Raw genomic sequence first — 20,736 nt, 5'->3', positions numbered from 1 at the left:
CTGTCTGTGAGACATACTTTTTGAATAGGTACGTGCACACCCTACAAGGCTACGAAAAACACATCCCCACGTGACATCAAAAGTTTTTTATGGCTTGGTCGATTTCGGTTTTCCGATCTTCTTTGAAAAGAAAACAGATATTGTCAACAGGAAGAGAAGATGTTAATGGTTTCAAAAATAAACTGATGCAACATGATTCTGAATGAACATCAGAGAACACAACTGTCGATCAGCCGATTAATAGAGATGGACTGGAAAGGCCGGCCTGAAAAGGAGAAGACGAGGTTATTGGGAAGAAAGATAGATAGCGGAGATAACAATAGGCCAAAGTACAGTCTTTGTCTTGGATAACACTACACAACCTGAAAAATTATTGCATTCACAATTTTAAAGATCATGTTTTTAATAAGGAAGAAAGTCATCGAGAAAATCGTGTGTAACTGAATCGCCATTATGATCAGCCTTCCTTTCTTCGACTAACATTTCTTTGTTTCCGGTCATATGATGCGACACTCTGCGTTCTGTTCCAGTCATTTCTGACACGTCACCGAAAATCTGATCGTCAAACTTTGGACCGGCCACTGGAAGCAAAAAACAAAGCACACAGGTGCGCACTTTGTGCCAAGATTTTTGAATTATTTTCTTCTTTCTTTTTCGAAATTATATTATCTTCTCTTTCCGTCTCTTTTCCGAGGAAAGCTGGAACAGGTTACGGTTTACAATAATTACGTTTCATACACCGTCACGGGAAATTGCACCAATTCAATTTTCAGCTTTTCCTCAGACAACTCAATATTAATCTAATTCAAGTAAATTTAGAGATTAGACTTGCCTGTCTAATTAGACTTTAAAACTGTCTATTTAGACTTTAAAACTGTCTAATTAGACTTTAAAAACGAGCTAATCTAACTAGATTGTATTTAGATTGCTATTCTGTCTAATTAGACTTCGGTTGTCTAATTAGACTAACATCGAGTTGCCTGAGTCATCAAATTTCTTTTTCAGAAAATCAGAGTTTATTCCCAAATTTAGTTTCTTTGCTTATTTTTAAACAATAATCTCGTATTAATAATCGAAAATCACTAAATCTTTCGCATATGTAATTCCACTTTTTGGTAATTCCATCAGAAAACACCCTTTTACATTTTCCAATCAACGTTTCCGTTAAACATTTTTTTTGTAATGAAATAATGTTCGTGAAGCCGCCTCGTCTGTTCAAATGTTTGTTTGAGCTAATTTTTGCTAACCAAGCTCGTCCATTAGTGAAACGAATTGATCGATGCTGCTTTCGCTAGTTTTTTTTCACTATACTCTGAACTACGAACTCTATATTTTTCTCCTGATTTATCTTTTTTAGTCTCTTCAAAACTTCGGAAAAGACGCCAATTGCGTCAGGAGCTCTGTTCTGCGCTTCACTAGTGCCCCGGCGCGCAAGCTCGTGACTTCATGGGTCCTTCTTTTACATTTCCGCTCATCGATTCACTTCCCGTTTTATAAGAATCTCCTCTTGTCAATTTTCATTTATTGTAACACATTGATTAGGCTCGCAATTCTTTGACGTTCGCAGCTGTAAACCTACCATAAAAGTAGAGAACAAGTTTTATTTCCTATTCTGACTGTCATGACTGAAAGAACCAAGCGGTCATACACGATTCACATCGATTTTATTTCATGTAAAAAGAAAAAGAGTGTTTATTGTTGTCACTGTCACGGCTCTAAACGTTCTTTGTAGTCACGTGGGTCTGTATTTGATAGTTTGTATTTTATTCCAGATAGAAATGATAAGACGCCCCCTGGCGACTGGCGCATCCCTTCGGCGCAGGCGCCTCCTACGAAATGGAGGCGTAGCCAGAAATGAAAAAATGACTCCCACTTCTATTCCCTATATAAACCGCCCATCTCGCCACCAGACTCAGACCATTGTGGAAGTTCCTAGTTGCTCCGCCCCAACGGGGCGTCCCATGTAAAACCAACACTTTTTCCTCATGTCTCTATCTTTTTCTCACCGGGCGCCTCCCTCCCAACCAGACATTGCATCTCCCTTCGCTGCCTCCTCTTCGTAAATATATATTCATGCAATGGGAAGGTCGAAATCAATCGATAGCTTGATTCTTCTTCTTTCTACTTCATTGTCTGCATCAGACGTTTGTTTTAACTCTTTTATTTCTTTTCTTCTCTTTTTCCGAACTACTTCATTGTTAAGCAGATTAATGTCAGTGCGAGAACGGGGCAATAGCAAGTACTAGAAGTACTCGATCTTCTCTTCTTTTTTGTCAACAGACTCTTCGATTTTTGTTCCATTTTCCATCGTTTACCGTTTCTATTCTCTATGTAAACATATCAATTTCTCTTAACCTTTGGAATTTTCTAGGCTCTCGCCAACTTGTTCACCCACAGCGTTACGCTGTACCTAAACGAGAAGGATGATGTTCGAATATGAAGAAGATGAGGATCCTATGGAACTTCAAAAACAAGAAGAACTAACACATCATTCAACGGATCACTCCGGTGAGTCAACAAACATTTCCCTTTTTATTGTCTTATCTCTATACGAGAAATTGATGTTTCATATTCAAACATTGTTTAAAAAGGGGTTAAAGTACAGCATCGAATAGGGCTACAAATTAAGCCGAAAAGATGTAATATTACAATACAATAACACATCCAGTTTTTTCCACACTGATCTTTGTTGAAAATTTGGAACGCACGATAGACAAAAACCCGTCCGCCAGCTGATCAACCAACAACAATGCGTTTGTTTTCAGGAAGTCCTCAGGAGAATCCGTTCCGTTTCTCGTATGATACTGGGAAACGAGCGGCATCGATGTTCGTGACGCCGTCGTCTGAAGACCTCATCGCCTACGGCACCAAACATCTGCTCGACTCGCCAACCGCTGTACAGGTATCGTTTTCATTTTTGTACTTTGTCCTGCTTTCGACCAAGAGAGGGACCAATTGTTATTACGTCTGTTAGAGGTGTACTTTGACTGACAGAGCACCACGTGGGGAGGTGTACAACGATAATAAAGACTACTACATGGGGAAGGGAACAAAGAATAGAAAAGGAGATGTCTGCTTCTTTCTAATAAATAAATGATAGATCAAAATGTTCGTCGAATCGGAAAAGTGACGTATTCATACTTAGTGTTCATTACGTTTCTTATAGTTAGTTTCATAGTATAGAGTTTATGACTATTGTAGTCTCGTGGGGATCTCTGACATGACAGCTGCGCGTATCCTTTCGTCATATCATTGCAAAGACTAGTATCTTTTCCGTTGTGCCGGCTTAACCGAATGTCACGCCATGAACTAAGTTGAACCCGTTTGATTAGGATCCAAGCAAACTCGCTCCATTTTCCATTGATCTGACGAGATAAAGATGAAAATAAAAAAAGAACAGGTGGTAGAAAAGTGAGAGAAAAAGCTATTTCGCGTGATTCTCAATGCAAAGAACAACGGCACTGATCAGACATCTTTAGAACACACAATTACGAACCTCGTGATTCAGTAATCAACATCTCTAAACAAATTGCTCTTTCAGCGTTCACTGGTACTGAATGCAACTACTTCATTGAACATCGATTGTGATTTGTCATCTGATGAAGATCTCAGCCCAACAACACAACGGAAAATTTGCTTCTGTGCCAGTCAAAACCCGATTGAGACTCAAGAACAAGGTCTTCGTCCAGCTAAGTCGACACTTACCGTCTCGTTCCCGTATCACCAGCACCAAATCACCGAGGACTATACCATTTCTGCCGAAATCATTGGAATCGGAGAATCGGGAAAGGTGATGGCGTGCTATAAGAAGGACAGCGGTGAAAAGTTTGCACTGAAAGTGCTGAGAGACAGTGTGAAAGCTCGGCGTGAAGTGGAGTTGCACTGGCTGACAAATGCTCATGAAAATGTTGTTTCAATTCTTGACATTTATGAGAACACATTTGACAATGTCAAGTGTCTTCTGATGGTTGTTGAGTTTCTGGAAGGTGGAGATTTGCTCAGTCAGTTCGAAAGCCAAGACAGCATTCCATATACAGAGAAAAGTGAGTTCATATCTGAAGGTGTTCAATAATTCACAATTTTTGCTTTCAGAAGTCGGTGAAATAATCCGTCAAATTGGAAATGCTGTCATGTACCTCCATGACATGAATATCGCGCATCGAGACATCAAACTTGAAAATATATTGTGCAGCGGTACGGGTGATAACTGCATTTACAAATTGGGTGATTACGGGTTTGCCAAACGTCCTGAAAGAAATGTTCTCATGGAGTCACCATGCTGTACTCCGTTCTATGCGTAAGTTAAGACGTTGTAATATAGTCCAACTCATATTTTTATTTTTCAGGCCACCAGAAGTTTTGGGACGCGAAAGATATGACAAATCGTGTGATATGTGGTCTCTTGGAGTTGCTATGTATATATTGTAAGTTATCATTTTCGAATCAAAATCATTTGACTTTGGCTGTGATAGTCTTATCTTTCTTTTTAATTGTCACTGCACGTTAGTCCTGTTTGCTCAAAATATTAGCTGGAAACTTCCTTAAACATATTTATAGTGCAAACTAAGTTTTGATTTGAAGTAAAGAATGAAAAACCTAGAAAAAGGGATTTTGAAGCATTTTGAATCCAATTACAGATTATGCGGATATCCGCCCTTCTACTCGATGAAAGGTGTCGCTCTGTCTCCGGGCATGCGATCACGCATTGCCAATGGATACTATGCGTTCCCACACGAAGAATGGGACTGTGTGTCGAAAGATAGTAAGCGCCTAGAAATCAACCGAATTTCACGATTTCAGCAATAAATCTTTGGTCGTGACTAACCGAATTCATAACGCTTCCTTTTATTAACTGATCGTGTTTTTCAGCGAAGGATGACATTCGATGCTTGCTCCGTACCAATCCAAGTGATCGTCTCACTATCCACGAGCTGATGGCTACTCCATTGGTAACTGGTGAACCGATTATCCCCGGAAAACAGGTCACTACAGCAATTGCCATTCCTGGTGCTGAAGAATCAGATATGGAAGGAGGAGTATTCGAAGGGTTCATTGCCGAAGAAGAAGAGATTCCAGAAATCAATGAAATCACCGATACTGTAAGCGATAAACCAGCTAATGATTATTCAAAATGTAATCTTTTAGGTTGGCGAAATCCTCACAGTTCCAAAAAGTGTTCGATTCCTACGAGATGGTGTCAAGGCTCCACGTCTTCACAGCATCCAAGAGGAAGTTGGTCGTGCGATGGAAATCATGCGTATGGGTCACGATCAAGTCTATGTCAAAAATCCTACTTCTTCGTGCAATAACTTATTCGCCAGACGTCGTGCTATTCATCTGAGTATTCCACGTGTCCACTGCTAATCCGTGACCTACCTCTAAACTATTGAATCCTGCCAAAAAACTATATCTAAACTAATACTCTTTTTCATATATACATTGCTCTTCCTGTGAATAACAAAGTACTTTTTATGAATAGAATGTTTGTACCTTCGGAATAAATTCCCCTATCATTATTGCCACATCGTTGCCTATTACACCATTCGCGCACCTGCCAGTACCAGCCACCCGACTCGCGGAGAGCAACGATGCCGTATTCTTCTTGCGCAGGTGTTTGTTCATCAGCCTGCTGTCATCAAATGACCCTCCGAAAGGCTCCGGTAAATATTATGGACCTGTTGAGTAGGATGCATGCACATCAATTAAGGAGCAGATGTTTGGAAACTAGATTACGACAGTTCGATGACAACCATGAAAGGGCAAAATAATATGGAATTGGCTTTTTGGTTCTGATCTTCATAGAGAAAGTTGCAGTTCTCAAATAGAGAATTTCAAGAGGTAATTAGTTTATTATCTTGAAAAGTTAAAACGAAAATTGTGGAAAAATATGAAAATTCTTTGGTTAGATTTCAGAAGGAGGCGCTGAAAAGCTGGGAGTTCGCAAAGTTGTGAACAATGCAGGTTACTGTATTTCCAATCTCTCCTCAACTATCCCTCAGGAGACATCTCAATAATGTAATCAACAACAACTTTTGAAGTGTTTCAACTCATTGAATAGCTGTGAATTGAATAATAAACAAGTTGTTTTGCACTTCTTCCTTCCCGATTTCTCTTATCTCATCACAGCTGTATGACGATGATTTGTTGCGTTGACGTGCTCCGTGTCGCTTCTTTTCTTCGTTCGTTCTCTTCATTCAACTAATCAGTTGAATATTACAAAATAGTGTGTACAATACGAGACCCAGATTATGCCCTCTCGAAAGAGTGCTCTTCTTGCGCGGAGGTTGTTGTTTACTGGGTCTGACCATCATCAAACCGCCTAGTTGCCAGCCAGCTCTCGTCTTTCGGTCACTCGGGGTCACTGATGTTTACGTGCCGTGCCAGTGTCCCAATAGACACGCCGTCCGCGCGGACATCCACTCCCGTTCTGCCCCATATTTTGTTTCGGTGCCACAGTGACTGCTGGGACTCACTCAGCTTCATTTCACTGACAAGGCGGTCCCTTTTTTGTGTTTGTTCCCAACTGAATTCTCAAGAAATTTCGAAAGAATCTGACTGTCTTTCTCAGAATTTCTTTAAAAAGTCTTTGAATCCATTCTACATGTCGAAAGATCAGAATATAGATGTTATTCCGAAAACTGCTTTATCTCGATTTGGTCAGTTCTGATTCTGGAAATTCAGAGTCTTGAGAATACATTCTCCAACATTGAAATCTGTGGATAGTTTCATTTTAACATTATCAGAACCAGAGTCACTATTGCCTTCAAATTAACATCTTCCTATTTTTTTCATTCTAAAATGAATCAAATGTTTTCTTCAATTTTGTCTTGTTGAAAACAGCCTTCAGAAATTGAAATCTTTTTGGAGTTTCTTAATGTTTTTTCGATGAGTATTACGTAATCCAGAATTAACAAAATTGTATAATTTGATTACTTTTTTCTGCAATAAAAACTTCAAAGCATCAAACTTAGAAACTCAAATCTCGACTGTTCCTTTTATTCTGTTTCCCCCCGATGAGCACAATCACTTGTGGATGCAAAGAGATGCACACCATCTGCTCCGATTCTCTTCTCCGAATATTCATTCCTCTCTTTTCATTCTGACTTATCCTTGACAACAACAACAACAATCCTTCCGATGCTCTTCGTTCATCACATTCAATCCTTCTTTTCCTTCAGTTTCCTGTTCTTTTCTTCGAGAGAATCTCATCGTCTCACCTACTTTTTGCATACAATTCGAATCGCTTTCTCTTTCGATAAAGCATATAATTTCGGTGCCAAACTTTTCGTCGTCGATTGATTGGATCATCACAGCCGGATCTTGAAGCACACACACCCAAACATATCTCGATGAAGACGAAAAGGAAAGCAGGCATCATTGCAATTACGCATGAAGAAGGGGGTATTCCCGTTCTTCTGACGACGTGTCGAATCCCGAACCTGCATCATCGTCGTCAGTTTCAAGCCTATTGTCTAACTTGACTTTCACTCTTGCGGTGGTCACCACACTGTCCGAAACTCTCGTTTTCCTGCCTCCAATCCGATCGAAAAGAAGTCGTCGGTCGCTTTCGCTCGTTTCGCCTTTTGTCTGTTGTCCGTCCTCTTTTCGCTTTCTTTTTCTTCTCTCCCTTGTATCCGAGATCCGCTTCATCATCTTCACTTTTCACCTGGCTTCTCATCAGCTTCTGCCTCCTTCCTACTTTTGAATAAGTGAAAATGGTATCTCTTTCACAGGGAGAAGTGTTTCTTCTGATGATTTCCTTAAAAATCCTGGATAGAACGAAAAACCGTTTATCCAGTACTGACCCGCACTCCAAATGACCATCTATCGTGGCCTCTTTTCTTTTCTTTTTTCCATATCCACTCATAAAACACATCAAACCGATCATGTTTCATTTGTAACATTTCTCAACAGATTACAGTTCATGAAGACACCTTGCTCTTTCTGGATTCCATAAGAAGAGTATTTTTCGGAAGTGCCACTTATTCTCGTGAAAAAGACGGTGGTAGGATATCGAGTAACTTCTGATACTCTTATTAAACTGCTGAAAACCTAAGGTCCTCTTCACAAAACTATCAAACTGATTCCCTATCTTTTCCAAACTATTAAACTTTGGACTTTTTTAAATTTGCTTCCTTCTAACACATTTTCCTGAAGATACCTATCTCGAACTTTCATTCAACATTCCCTTTCTCTCGCGTGCTTTCGCTGACTCGTTATTCCCGAACGATACGATCGTGCTAGCCACTCTCTCTTTCTCATTCCCTTTTCCTCCCGTATCGAACTACGATCTTCTTCTTCTTTTTTCTTCTTTTTTCAATGAGTTTCAACAAAAAGAAATACCATTTCAACACCCCTCATTTCGCAATTCTCCCTCTCAACCTAACTCAATTTCCCATCAAAGTGCACCTCATTTTTCCCTCTTTCCGACCTAATCCTTCCGAAAATACAGTTAGTTGTGACAGAGAGTACTGGTCAAAATCATCATTCAATGATGCATAGAGAGAGGGGGAAAATCAGAATTCATGTGTCCTCTTCTCGTCTGGTTTGCAGAAAAAAGTTTGGAAGCAGTGGACACTGCTTACCTACTCTTCTTCTTCTCCCGTTTTTTTCCTGACTATTTGTGATTCACTCCTCTCTCAGAGTCGCCTTACAAACAAACAAAAATAGCTCTCTCTTTTCGATTCGTGGACAATTGTCCCCAGGCGGCCTACGGTTATTTTTGCTCTCCACGAAAACAGTCTTTCTCTCTCTTCTTTCTTTTTTTCGGTGCACAATCAAAAACAAACAAGTGTCCACCACCCGAATTCGCGAATTTGTCCATCTTGTCTAACTCTTTTTTTTTCGAGAAAACCTTTTTCAGAACCTTTTCGTAGCGGTCAGTTCTAATTTTGATTTTTTTTCTCAAAGCTTGAATTCTACTTTTCTCAAAAACGATGGTTCAATTGCGAATCGTCACTACCGTAACCAAAAATGTATTGCTTAGATTTCATGAAATAAACTGCGTTAAATTTTTGGTTTGATACAAGGGATAAGGCTGATATAGAACGTCCTCTTTTTTGTTGAAATTTTTCTCTAAAGTTCAGAAATTAAAGGCTCTAACAAAGTGCTTTGAATCATGTTGTCTTGATCTTGGTCAACCAGTTTTCTTTCGGAAAACTCGAAACTGTGAAAAAAATACTGTCTAGAAACTAGATTCTGGCTTAAAAATTCCTGACACTAGATTACATTGTAACGAATCTCCAAATTAGATGAAATTCTGACTTTGGGAACAATGATCACGAATAGAGTCCACCCCTCGATAAATCTGAAAATGGTCAGGTTTCAACTCAAGAATTACGACTCCCGCATCCCCCAAGAATATCATAATTCTTGATCGTTTTCTGTTACTTTCATTTCACTTTCCCGTTGTTATCTTTCCCCCAATTTTCTTCTTCCTTATCCACTCCCATTTTTCACTTTCTTTTCTTGTAGCTTTCTTCTTCTTTTTGATTCATTTCGCAAAGTTCGCCTACCCTTTTGTACTAGTGACCTGATGAATTTATTCCCAATGGCCACACATTCACTTACGAATACACACAGAGACATATACATCCGTGACCCGAAAGCAGCGAAAGCTAAGCATTGAAAGGGAAAGGAAAGTGAAAACGATTAGAAAAGCCGGCATCATCGACGGTGAGAATTGGAAGAAGTCGTCGGGGGGCGAACGATGAAAAATGATTAGAAGAGTGTTGGAAGAAAGGGAACGGAGAGAAGTCTCTCTCCGGATGGGATATCCTGTTCTCTCTTCGACTCGTTCATTTTGTAGAGAGTGAAAAAGAGAGAAAGGATACCAGCATTGTCCGAAAGTGACCGCGTGTGTAGACGGAATGGCTATGGCTAACTGGTTTGTTAGGGGGGCGCAAATAGGTCAACTGAGGAGGCGCCCAGAGGGGGACAGAACCGCTTAATTGTTGCTAACTGCACTCTACTACACCTATATGAACACAAATACACACCTGCATATAGCTCTCACTTTTTTACACTTCATCATCATTTCTTCTGACCTCATTTCTTGCATCATTACCCTACATAGTCTAGTTTAAACAAACAACAAACACTTCATTTTCAGATGGACGTCGACTCGGTGTCACTGTCACCGTCCTCCAGACTTTCGGTGGTTTGTTCGGCTTCTGCCGAGTTCTCATCGAGCTCGTCAGATTCGTCGAACTTTTCAGAAGGATCTCCTCCGGAATCTAGAAGGTAAACATTTTATCGAATTCAAGATGTCTACAGAATTAGGACTTGAGAGGCAATGTCTAGAGTCAAAATGTTTTGAACCAGTTATTTTTATGAATAATTGTTCATTTGAAAGTTATAGAGAACAGGAAGTTTTTAAACTGGTATTATAACATTTTTGTCAAAACAATTGGATTGCTGTGAAGGTGTGAATTGTTTTGAAAGTACAGTAATCCGATAACCAATTGTTTCTAGATTCTTCCTTGTCAAAAAGAAGTTGAAGCCTAAAATATAAGAATAATTTAAAATCTTTTCTAATTCATTTCTTCATAATTTATTTTCCAGAAATTCCGTAAATGAAAGTGTAATAAAAGATGAACATTATTGGGAAAGGCGACGGAGGAATAATGATGCATCGCGAAGAAGTCGAGAAAAACGAAGACTGAATGATCAAGCAATGGAAGAGAAGATAATGCAGCTGTCGGCTGAAAATGAGAGATTAAAGTCTCAATTAGAAAATAGACCATCTTCTGTAATAACAACAGCTGCTGCAACTCCCCAACCAACTGCAATAGAACCTCCAACAGCATTAATCATTCCGAATGTTGCAAAAAATTTGTTTCCATCTGGACCTGTTGCTCCACTACAAGCAAGTTCAATGCTATCTGTTCCACTTCTTCAAACAGCTCCTCATTTCCCATCAATGATTCAATTGTGCCAGTTGCAACCAACAACAATTCAGTCACCAGTGAGTCTATTCTAATGAATTCGTTGACAGATGAAATCCGTGACCTAGAAAGCCAGATGTTCGAACGATCCCATTTTGCAGGTTTATTCGAGCACTCAACCCGCTTCGACCTCAACATCTTCTCTATTTTCATCGTCTTCCTCATCTGCTTTTCATCCATTTCGTCCTTCAGAAGGTGTTCAACAAAGTTTTCCAACAAGTAGTGTTATAATGAAAGTGGAAAGGAGAAGTCCCGATTCATCGACTGATATTAAATTACCTCAACCTCAGCTGCAACCAGGAACTAATGTTATTCAACAGAGTAGGTTTTTTGTAATTTTCAAATAGAAAAAATATGAAAAATAAAAAATATTCCAATTTCCAAAAATGTTATTTTCAAACTATATTTCCTCCTTCTATCAAGAAGTTATGTTATAAACATCCAAATTAGTTGATTGAAGCTAAGTATGTACCAGCCGGCAAATCATGATTCCAGTTTTTAAATTGATTAATTTTCAGTTGGACAACCAGCTTCTTCTGCATCTGTAATCCAACAAGTGAATCAACCTGCTCAACAACAAGGACCATCACTCCTATCGGCTCTTCTCTCTCAAAGAAGACCATCACCTACAGTACCCCAAAGCCGTACTGAACACATTTCTGGTCTGAACTCCCCTCCAAGACATACTGGAAACAAGTCAGACTGTGAAAGTGTTTCCTCGTCTGCATCGTTTTCTCCATCGCATTCATCCGAAGATCACTCGAATTACTCGAATAAATCTGTGAGTTTCATCTGTGATTCGGACTTTTTGCTCATAATATAAAAAGCTTGAATTTCAGCCCCAATACGCGGATCGACGCCGAAGAAATAATGAAGCCGCTAAGAGATGTCGAGCTAATCGAAGAGCAGTTTTTGAATATAGGTCTAGACGTGTTCAGGTAGGTTAACACTGTTCAAAACGACATTTTCACAAATTCTAATTCATAAATTTCAGCTTTTGGAAGGTGAAAACGAAGAATTGCGTTCACAAATCGAGAATCTGAAAGCAGAAATCGCTCATTTCAAATCAGTTTTGGCTCAAAGAGCATCAGTTGTCACTTCATTACGTCCGTGATTCTCATTCCTCCCACTCTCTTTATCTTTCATTCAAAAATAATACGGATAGAACACTTTTCCCCTTATCGTCTTTCTTCGCTAGATGTTTTAATTCCCATCAAAGTCTTTCGATTGTCTCGTTTTCCTCCAAATCATTTCTGTGCAATAACTTCTTTTTTCAATTTGTTTTCTAATAAAAACCGATGTTTTAATACTGTTTGGTGTATTGATTGAGTGTATTAATTAATTAAATAAAGAAACAAAAAACAAATAAAATAAATATTATAAATAATTAAGCTTTATTTTGGCAGTTTTATGAGAATGAAAGACACGGTATTAGCCACGTTAATAATGATGAGCGATTGAAGAGAGAAAGTGAGAAGAAGACTTGAGAATTCAAACAGAAGTTGTTTGTCCTTTTCGTTGATACTCCATATAAATGTCATGAATTGTTCTGAAATGGAAAATACACTTTTCCCGCTTTTCCCTCCAAAATCCAGTGTTTTATGTTAATTTCGACCTACTTTTCCGTTTCAACGACGGCAACTGAGGGCGGCGGAATGTCATAAATTGGAGTACGTTTTGAATTTCGATAGTAGTAGAATCCATTGAGACCCAAATCCAGAAGGCCAAATATGAAAATTAGGAAGCAAAATGCGGAGGCAACTTGGAAAGTTCCTGTGGAGACGGATTGGTAGCAACCATATTGAGAGATTATTCGAGAATCACAACCATCGTTGGCAATCAGAAACATAACGGCAGCTACGAGGATGGAGAGAGTGTAGACAAACGAGAAGAGACACTTCTGGAAATTTAGAGTTTAGATAGAGATGAGAGGGCAGTTAATCAATTTCTATTATTAATTATGAACTAGAATGCTGTGCTCAATAATCATATTTTGAATTCAATGAAATTAGGCTTTCAGAAACTACCTTGACAACAGTTGTAGTGTTGACATCCCAGATGAATAATATAGAAACAGCTGATGCTGAGAACAATAGACAAACTATGACGAAAAGCTGAACAGGAATCTTGAAATAGATGTAGATGAAAAGATTGAAACTGACCAATCCAAAAACTGCAGATACTTTATTTGTCCAGTACTGACTGAGGCCTATCACAAAGATTACAATGATGCAGCAAATCTGAAAACAAAAAAGGTTTCCAGTCATTTCCCTTGAATCCTATTCTATCTGGAATTAATGAAACATCAAAAAGAAACTCACCGCTGCCAAGAATCTCAGAACGAGATAGAAATAAAAGCTGTGTGGAACATTTGATTTCTTTATATTTTTCTTCTGCTTCTTGTCCATCTTGATATCAATCACATCATGTAAAAGTGATAACTGCAAAAATACGAAAACTCTGATTTTTTATTTGCGATCTTTCCTTTCATTCCGTGACGAGAAACGACGACTATCAAATAGGGGGATGGTCAATGTGTGGACAATTACAAATGTATTTGCATCTTCTGGCTCTCGTCGTACATAAACATGTCTCAACAAAAAGAAGAAGAAAGAAGAAGAATATGGGAAAGAAGATGTTTACCATATGATTCGTGTTTTTGAAATTCAAAAATAAGAGGTTTTCGAGTCGAAAAAGAGGATTCTCGAATGCTTGCAACACGTTTTACGTAAGCACTCAAAGCGGATTTAGTCCATTTACGTATAGGTATAAGAAGGGATACGCCGAAGGGAAATAAGGGAATTCAGGTCTCCGGATGTTGAGAAAGAGACGAAGAGAGTTGTGTTGTTGTGGTAACATAGGCACTGCGAGACTCACTCGAGCACAATGAAAGAGAAGGCGTGCAAAAGTGAGGGAAAACGAATTGTCAAACATTTGAATTTGAAGTGGAACAGAACGGACAAGGAGGTCACTTGACTGTGGGATTATCCTGAACGGAAATTGAGAAAAAGAATAGAAAAAAGAAGGAGATATACCAAATCTTTCATTCAAATCACAATGAAAAGTGTACCCATATGGATGAAACCAAGACAAGAAAACCAGCTAAATAAATAGAAATGAATAACAATAAATATGAGAAATAAAAAATAAAATGAAAATCTTCACACCCGTACTACTCTAAAAGCTAATAAATAAGAAATTGGTTTTGTTAAAACTAAAAACTATAAAGGGATCATCAATCCACTTCAGGAATAGAATCTACGAGTTCTCCATCCTTTTCACAAGTCTGTCTCCAATAGACATCCCAATTGGGAATCATAACTCTCTGACGTGGATCTGTCCATGCCATTCGACAAACTTGGCAGAAGCCCCATGGTCTTTCAAGTACATCATGATGAGATCCATCCAGAAATACAACTTTATAGTCGCGTCTCCAATCGAAATATTCCCTACAAATTATAGGATTAATGGGTTGAGAGGTAGAAGAAATATACTAGTTCTATTAAGAAAACAAATTTCAACTGAACCGAAATAATTGAGCAAAACTTACATATATGCTGTATTATTCTTCATCAAATAATTCAAATAATCTCCCATTTCTTTGACACTTTTGAAATCATCAATAGCTATAAAACTGTATGGAGGGACGAATGGTTCAACGATTTTTCTCTGAAGTTATAAGAATTACCATCAGGAAGTTCCAAAAAAAAATAAACAAGGTACCTTCAGAACCAATGGAATAATAGTATTTTGATAACCCGATTTCCACAATTTTTCAGTAACGTAGTCTTGACAAATAGAGTTTTCAAATGTTACATAGAAGTGATAACTGAAAATAGAACGACGATGAAACTGATAGTTTCCGAACCGATACTCACTCAGTATCCAACATCGTATCGCACTTTTTGTTTCCTCTTGGACATTTCATCGGACCACATCCTCCATAAACATCTATTTGAATATGTTTCTGAAAATATTGATATGAGAAACTGAAGAAATAATGTGTGGAGGAAGTAACCTGTAGTTTCCGAACAAAGTCCTCTCTTTTGCTGTTTGTCTGACAATGACTCACAAACCAAGCACCTCCTTTTGATTTGCCTTTAACTATGTTTTCATCGACTACCTGAAAGAAGAAGTGGAATTGAAAAACATTCAAAACGAGATGTATCCAAAATCTTGCATTAGTTAACACTTTTCCATTCAAAATAACCAAGTTATCTTACACGTTTCCAAAACCCTCTATACTCACCTGCCCTTTTTGCCTTGAATTTGGTCCCAGTTTGACTGTATACCCATAGGGAGATCCAGCTGGAGTATCATGTCGAAAACCCAAAGTCATGTTAATGAAATCAGGGGTCGGTAACTGGATTCCAGAATTTGCAGGTGATTCCTAAAAGAATTTTATTCAACTTGTGTTAGTATTGCTGAATTAACTTACCTGACTAAAATAAACTACATATTGATCTGGTGTTGGCTTGAATTCTGGATCATTATGAGCAATTAAAACTGCAGATGCATCGGGTGCTCTCGAACGGATCTGAGTGAATTCACAATTCCAATCAGGACATCCTTGTAGATTATCTGGTGAATGACCAGCATTCCATGAGAGGATTACACGTTTTTCTCCTGAAAGAATTCAAAAATGAAAATAAAGAGGATTAAAACTGGAAATACCTGGCTTGACATTTGCAGTCATCCGTTCCTCTAGTTTAATATCACTCGAAGTGAGAACTTCTTCCACATCAAATGGCTCTTTTCCAAATGGATTAAATTTGAAAACTTTCTTTTGATTAGTTTCTACTATCTCTATCTTTGTTTCTTCTTTCTCATGATCGTTGCTCAATTCGATTTCTCCTTCTTTCCAGTTTTTTACATTCTGAAAAAGGAAATCCTATTAAGGAATACAATTATTGCAGATTACCGAGTTTGGGAGTGGAACATATATGACCAATAGATATGTGATACAGCAAGCGAACATTAAGTACTTCCATCTGAAATTTTAATTTTATAAGATTTTCGTAGTTATCTCTTTGATTACTAGGGAATGAAATGGACAGGTCGCTGTCTGGTTAATTGTATTTCGGAAAAAAGAAGCAACTTCCAAAGTTGAAAACTTGGTTCATCTCTAATGAACGTTTCGGTTTTCTCACTGTCTAACTTCTCGAGTTTGTACAATTCAAAATCTCACCTTGCAAAAAAGAGTTTGATGTTTCTCGCCGTCATTCGGAATAATTAGACCTGCAAAAATGTGAATATAAAGAAAAATATGAGAGAATTTCAAAGGAATCTCCACTCTGCCGGAGCCGCCCAAAACGACAACTGGTTGCATAGTAACCGAAAAACACGAGACATCTTGCTTTTGTTTTTTCAGAGTCTCTAGCTTGTCTGTTGGTTAAAAAAATGAAAGGAGAGTGAAGTTTATGAAGAAAGTGTAAAGAACATGTTCCAGTCTGTTGTCACTATGTTTCAAGAGCGAAGATGTGTGAAAGAACGAATGGAAAAATATTCTAGAGGAATCAGAAGACTGCATAATGCAAGAGAGAAAAAGGAAGTGAAGGCGTGAATGTTTGTGGTTGGAGCTCCAATCAGAAAAGTGTATATCCGAATTGATAGGTGTGTGGTTGGTTGGTGCGCACGTATATTTGTGTGTGTCGCTCGTAAAACAAGCCATCAAACTACGTTCTGTTACTTCAATCTGAATTAGGATGGAATGAGTTGAGAATGGAGAAGAAGAAGAAGAAAAGGGAAGAGCTCTCAATTATCAAATTGGCAAAATTAGAAGAAAAAGTAATATAAAAAGAATGAGGAATGACTTATTCTGGAGAGATAGAGAGCACACATTTGAGACATTAACAAAGTTGTTTCCTCTTGAATAAGAGAAAGAAGAAGAAATAGAAGACTTCCCCCGTTTCCCCAATTAGAATAACTAATTCCAAAAGATTGTGACACTTTTAGTGTGAAGAGGTGATTCAACGACATAACAAAAAAGTTTTCGTTTTGTGGTTATGACGATTGAACATGAAACACCGTTTCTTTTTTTTAAACCACGGAGAGAAAATGCGAATAAAATTTTTGGTCGTTGGTCTGATCAGCGACATTTCTATAGATTATTGCAAGGTTTCATCCCTGGAAAAGGCTTCATGACATTCTTGACGATGCTACTTTTAAATATAGATGAGAGTCTTCGCGAAATCTGGATTAACTTATCAGAGAATGCAAACGAAGCCCCACGTTAGAAAGAAAAGAAGACTAAAATTTGAGAAAGCTTTGGGGAAAAATTATGGTTACTGTAAGGAAGACTAACAACGATTTCAGTGTTATTCACAAGTCATAAACTCCAAGTTTTCCATTTTCAGATCAATAAAATGTGATGTTCGAGACCAAGCTATTCAACAACGAATCCAAAAACATAACTTGGAAGAATAGTCATGAATTATTCTGTTTGGGCGAGTTATAGTTTGAAAAGTGTTTTTTTTTGTTACAGTATGATTATTCAGTTGATGAGAAACCTCATAGCGAGTATTGCTCATTCCTACAGAAAATATCTTTAGAAATTATTTATGTAGAAGAAAGGAAGTACATGTCAGAAAAAAAGAAAAAATGTAACGACTTTTTGCAAGATCTTCAGACAAGTGATGGAAGATTATCGTTTTGAGAATGAGAGAGTATGATTGAAGGCGTACGAAAATTAGGCATATTTCTACTGAATTCAATTGAATTTGGAAAATTATATATTAAACAACTCATGCTGACACCCTATTTTTCAGATCACGCTATTGAACAAATTTTACTGAATTTCAAATTAATTGGAACCCATGCGCAGAAACAAGGATGAAAGAAACACACTAATTTGGAGAAAGGGTCTAGTTAATTCAGAAGAAATGGTGATTAGATCGTAATATGTGATGTTCGTTCAAAAATGAATTCAAAACTTCCGAGAAGTTCTGAGGCAGGAACCGAATTTCCCTGAGATATCAATTCCGGGGAATTTCAAAAATGCTCCATATGTGCATTTAATATTTCCAAAATAAAAGTTTTCCAGCTATTTGAATAGCATGAAAAAGGAAAACGCATGATGCCATAAAAGAGGATCGATCTGCCACATCGTTTGCCGTTTTTTAAATCTATTCAAAAATTTGGTGTTGATATTGAGAAAAAGACGATACGGCCTCACACCACTTTTCTCTTTTTCAGAGTGAGAAATCACAAAAAGAGGCAAAGGGGGAAAAAGTATATCAAAAGGTGAAATTCAAAAAGGACAAAAGAGAAAAAGGCAAACAGTGTGTGCATGTTCACACAGCTGCATTTGGATTCCTATACGTTATGTGTTTCCAATTATTTTATTCTAGACCGATATGGAAAAGAGAGGGAGAGTTATGCGGAGCATGAGATGCGAAACGAAGGAAATGGGTGTGTTCGTTATCAGAAGAAACACAAATTGATTACTTGCAAGAGTACGTGGCACCGAAGAATGATAATAAAGTGCTTCGCCCTCTTTTCTATTCTTTGAGTATTTGAAATTTGCATAATCTGATCGGAAGAATGTTTCCTGTCTCTACTGGTTCTCCTACTTCTTTTTCAGAAACATCATTCTTTTTGAGGACATACGTACACCACGTAGATACACACACAACACAGAAACTAAACAATAATAAAAAATGCATGACAATTTATATGCACAGTTTTTCCTTTTTCCAACGGGTGGGCACAACACTCACCGTGAAAAATGAGACACTTTGATGAAAATGACAGAAATTGGGTTTCAGGTGGAATACGAATGAAGATGGAGCACGACGATCGGGAATCGAAATCTTGCAAAAAGGAAACGAAAAGGGGATTCTTATTATCCAGCAACTTTATTCTACGTGGCTTTAAAAACTGTTTACGTGGTATATCATTTTGACGTGATCCACGAATTGATTTTTTGTGTAAATGGACCAGTGGTGATAGACCTTTTTGATTGATCAGTCTACCAAAGAACGGACGATTTATTCAGTAATCAAGGAATGTCAAATGATATTGTGAGTTTATAAATACTAGTGGATTGAAGAGAACAGAAGTAGAGAGCAAAAGAGCATGAAATTGTTTATTTTCATTGAGTCTCGCTTTTTCTCTAAACATTCAGAAGGTGTCATTCATTCTCTCTGAAATAGTTCTTTCATTGGTTTCCATGATTTTGTCGTTTTCTAATGGGTTCCTTTTTCATTTCTCTTTCAAATTAGCCAGAAAAAGAATCATGACTCTTCCAACTATCATACTACAATAACATTTACCCTACCGAGTTGTAAAAACTTCAATGCGTTGTTTCCAATTTAGATTAATTAAAAGTGACCTATTTCGGATCTTCAACCTGAATATGGAAATTGAGAAGACCTGAATTGTCTAAAGAGAAGCCAAAAAGGGAAAACTTGAAATTTTTATAACAGAAAAACCATTGTTTTGAAAATTGAGAATGAGAAAAACTAGAAGTATTGAATTAAAAAAGAGAATTACATTTCAATATTTTCAGATTCCTGATTCATTATGCACTAATCTAACGGAACCCCTATCAAAGAGTGTAACCAAAGTGCAAACACTTCCAAATATCAGCGCATGGAATGATTCAAATGCACTTCTCAGAGACTTCCTCTCGATTTTCTTCACCAAAAAAGCCACATTCTTTGGGGTGAAACAACGTTTACCAGATCGTAAAAGAGTCTCCATTTTGACTCCAACCGATATTTTGCTGATTTATGAAACGAATTGTACTGGATATTCGTTCGCCGTTTCAGAAGCGGTGAGAATGGATTCGTTGTGTTATCGAAAGGATAAACAGCAGCTTGACGAGGTTTCCAATTATTCTCATATCTCGAAACTAATTTTTTTATGTTCAGAAGACGTGCACTATTACATTGAAATATAAGTTTGGATATGTGAATCTCGTTCTGAAGAAACATCAGATTCCAGTTTGGAGGCAAACTCTTTTTGCAATATTTGAAGAAGAGTCGTTCAATGAAAACATTGTCAACAATCTATCGCTGTATACTGCCAGAGGTAACGTCTTCTTTGAGTGTGTCTATATCAATTCATATTTTCAGATGAAGACATTGATGATGCTTTACTCACCAATCGCTCCCATTTGGATTACACTAACTCAGTTTCCGTGATCAGTTTGAAAGTATCGTTTTTCAATCTAAAACTATGAAAATCTATCAAGTCCTTTCAGTCATCCCATGGATTCATGAATCTAACTCCATCAGAAGCAGACTTCACTGTCGACAGCACTCAAATTGAGAATTCTTCTCTGAAAACTAATTCAAATCGTTCTTCTACTTGTCTTCCACTATCAATGCGTAGCAACATTTCAACTCCTTCCCTTTGTTCCAATACTTCTAAAACGGCTTCGGTTGATAATAACGCCAATAAAAACATGATGTAAGTTGTTTTTGGTAATTTCTCTCGTATATTCTTCTCAGATCTTCTGTGATTTTCAGTTCAATTCGTCAAGGATCGCATGCAGTTTCATATCTCGCAAAAAAGTTTGAAGCAAAACTGGGAATCGGAAGAAAGACTGAGCAGAAAACAAAAGAGCAACCATCAGCATCATCTCCATTGGAAATTTTATTCCCACCGCCTCCATCAAATCAACAAAAAACAGATGAATTCGAAATTCAGACTGATGAGAAACCGAGAAGAATGTCGATTCTCAGTTCTATTTTGTCAAAGAAAACCATGAAACACCCAGAGGAAATCAAAACTGAACTTGTATAATAGAAATTCTGAATAAAGATTTATTGAAAGTACTATGGAA

General features: G+C 37.7%; 6 protein-coding genes across 6 annotated transcripts; 3 read left to right on the top strand and 3 right to left on the bottom strand.

Annotated features, from left to right (window-relative positions):
• Positions 1 to 2,423: 2,423 nt before the first annotated feature.
• On the top strand, positions 2,424 to 5,364 carry GCK72_005583 (uncharacterized protein; the record flags this gene model as incomplete). Its single annotated transcript, XM_003116839.2, has 8 exons — positions 2,424 to 2,508; positions 2,766 to 2,902; positions 3,542 to 4,043; positions 4,093 to 4,297; positions 4,347 to 4,424; positions 4,638 to 4,762; positions 4,870 to 5,099; positions 5,146 to 5,364. 8 exons carry the CDS (start codon positions 2,424 to 2,426, stop codon positions 5,362 to 5,364), a joined length of 1,581 nt encoding a protein of 526 aa, XP_003116887.1.
• Positions 5,365 to 10,107: 4,743 nt separating this feature from the next.
• Positions 10,108 to 10,815, bottom strand: GCK72_005582 (uncharacterized protein; the record flags this gene model as incomplete). The annotated part of the gene is made up of 2 exons (XM_053725246.1): positions 10,108 to 10,235; positions 10,743 to 10,815. 2 exons carry the CDS (start codon positions 10,813 to 10,815, stop codon positions 10,108 to 10,110), a joined length of 201 nt encoding a protein of 66 aa, XP_053589440.1.
• GCK72_005581 (uncharacterized protein) lies at positions 10,112 to 12,060 on the top strand (the record flags this gene model as incomplete). The annotated part of the gene is made up of 6 exons (XM_003117083.2): positions 10,112 to 10,242; positions 10,564 to 10,966; positions 11,048 to 11,267; positions 11,465 to 11,727; positions 11,786 to 11,884; positions 11,941 to 12,060. The coding sequence occupies 6 exons, from the start codon at positions 10,112 to 10,114 to the stop codon at positions 12,058 to 12,060; spliced, it is 1,236 nt and encodes a 411-aa protein (XP_003117131.2).
• A 501-nt stretch (positions 12,061 to 12,561) lies between these two features.
• GCK72_005580 (uncharacterized protein) lies at positions 12,562 to 13,354 on the bottom strand (the record flags this gene model as incomplete). The annotated part of the gene is made up of 4 exons (XM_003116696.2): positions 12,562 to 12,846; positions 12,974 to 13,060; positions 13,109 to 13,186; positions 13,268 to 13,354. 4 exons carry the CDS (start codon positions 13,352 to 13,354, stop codon positions 12,562 to 12,564), a joined length of 537 nt encoding a protein of 178 aa, XP_003116744.2.
• An 827-nt stretch (positions 13,355 to 14,181) lies between these two features.
• Positions 14,182 to 16,169, bottom strand: GCK72_005579 (uncharacterized protein; the record flags this gene model as incomplete). Its single annotated transcript, XM_003116812.2, has 10 exons — positions 14,182 to 14,395; positions 14,497 to 14,615; positions 14,670 to 14,775; positions 14,825 to 14,913; positions 14,965 to 15,069; positions 15,196 to 15,336; positions 15,385 to 15,572; positions 15,621 to 15,822; positions 15,868 to 15,937; positions 16,135 to 16,169. 10 exons carry the CDS (start codon positions 16,167 to 16,169, stop codon positions 14,182 to 14,184), a joined length of 1,269 nt encoding a protein of 422 aa, XP_003116860.2.
• Positions 16,170 to 18,952: 2,783 nt separating this feature from the next.
• Positions 18,953 to 20,696, top strand: GCK72_005578 (uncharacterized protein; the record flags this gene model as incomplete). The annotated part of the gene is made up of 6 exons (XM_003116814.2): positions 18,953 to 18,967; positions 19,456 to 19,773; positions 19,820 to 19,979; positions 20,024 to 20,103; positions 20,152 to 20,360; positions 20,420 to 20,696. The coding sequence occupies 6 exons, from the start codon at positions 18,953 to 18,955 to the stop codon at positions 20,694 to 20,696; spliced, it is 1,059 nt and encodes a 352-aa protein (XP_003116862.2).
• Between the last annotated feature and the right edge of the window lie 40 nt (positions 20,697 to 20,736).

Source organism: Caenorhabditis remanei, chromosome II, assembly GCF_010183535.1.
Source record: "Caenorhabditis remanei strain PX506 chromosome II, whole genome shotgun sequence".
In the NCBI taxonomy this organism is placed as follows: Eukaryota; Metazoa; Nematoda; class Chromadorea; order Rhabditida; family Rhabditidae; genus Caenorhabditis; species Caenorhabditis remanei.
This window is presented reverse-complemented; position numbering and strand designations above follow the sequence as displayed.